The sequence below is a fragment of the Plectropomus leopardus genome, unplaced genomic scaffold (assembly GCF_008729295.1).
Source record: "Plectropomus leopardus isolate mb unplaced genomic scaffold, YSFRI_Pleo_2.0 unplaced_scaffold8844, whole genome shotgun sequence".
Classification (NCBI taxonomy): Eukaryota; Metazoa; Chordata; class Actinopteri; order Perciformes; family Serranidae; genus Plectropomus; species Plectropomus leopardus.
In genome coordinates, this window is record NW_024697504.1 from 1 (window position 1) to 1,020 (window position 1,020).

General features: G+C 41.0%; 1 protein-coding gene across 2 annotated transcripts; it reads left to right on the plus strand.

The window, feature by feature from the left end:
- The first annotated feature begins 132 nt into the window (after positions 1 to 132).
- On the plus strand, positions 133 to 1,010 carry LOC121940493 (xylulose kinase-like). Of its 2 annotated transcripts, XR_006105635.1 has the most exons (3): positions 133 to 207; positions 303 to 399; positions 964 to 1,010. XR_006105635.1 is itself a non-coding variant. In XM_042483264.1 (2 exons), exons 1-2 carry the CDS (start codon positions 151 to 153, stop codon positions 501 to 503), a joined length of 258 nt encoding a protein of 85 aa, XP_042339198.1. In that variant the 5' UTR covers positions 139 to 150; the 3' UTR covers positions 504 to 740. The 2 variants fall into 2 exon arrangements, 1 of the variants encoding a protein (XP_042339198.1); XM_042483264.1 differs by lacking the exon at positions 964 to 1,010 and having other exon boundaries at positions 139 to 207; positions 303 to 740.
- Positions 1,011 to 1,020: the final 10 nt, after the last annotated feature.

Below are 1,020 nucleotides of genomic sequence, written 5' to 3' on the forward strand. Positions count from 1 at the left end.
TGTCTTTCTCTCGTCTGTCTCTCTATGTCTCTGTCTCTTCTGTCTCTCTCTCGTCTGTCTCTCTCTTGTCTGTCTCTCTATGTCTCTGTCTCTTCTGTCTCTGTCTGACTGGTTATTTTCTGTCTTTTTTCAGGCTTTTATTTTGACACTATGGAGATCACTCCTCCTGCCGTCGGGGTTCATCGCTTTGACCGGGACGACAGCGAAGTCGGTGGACAGACATTCAGACACACAGAGAGCATTTGTGTCTCAGCTCATTTATGCCTCACCTGTCCCCCTGTCCCCCTGTCCCTGTCCTGCAGGTGTCCTCCCTGAGTCCTCAGCAGGAGGTCCGGGCGCTGGTGGAGGGACAGTTTCTGTCCCGGAGGCTCCACGCTGAGCGTCTGGGATACTCCATCAGTGAGACACGTCCACCTCCATTAACACCTCCGTCTGTCCATCCGTCTGTCTTTCCCTCTTCCATCTGTCCATTTATTTTTTTAATATATTTATTCTTTTATTAACATTTAGTCGTACAAATACACTCCATCACAAAAATCATCAGAAAATAAAATGAGGATATGAATAATAATAAAAATCATTCTGTCATTATTTTTAATTTCAGGAGAGAAAACGTGAATCTTAATGAATCAGGTTGATTATTGTCCCGCCGTTCTCCGTCTTTAATCACAGGAGTGAGAGTGCGATGATACGTGCACGCATACGGACGTTTATTAGTCAGAGTTACGTATCGTGAGATCAGTGCGGCGTTTGTTTGTTTGTTTAGTAATTCATTTTTGTTATTTTTTTCTTTTTGCCTTCAATTTTTAATTTATTTCTGAATTAATCTGAAATTAGATTTACATGACATCACAAAAAACTGTGCTTATACGATTGTTTTTACACTTTTTGTTATTTTTCGTTGTTTTATTCTGCACAAAGTTAAATAACTATTGAATGAAACTGTATTTATGTGCGTTTTAGTTCCAGGAACCAGAGTTTTGGCAACAGGAGGAGCTTCATCCAACAAAAGGGTTTCTG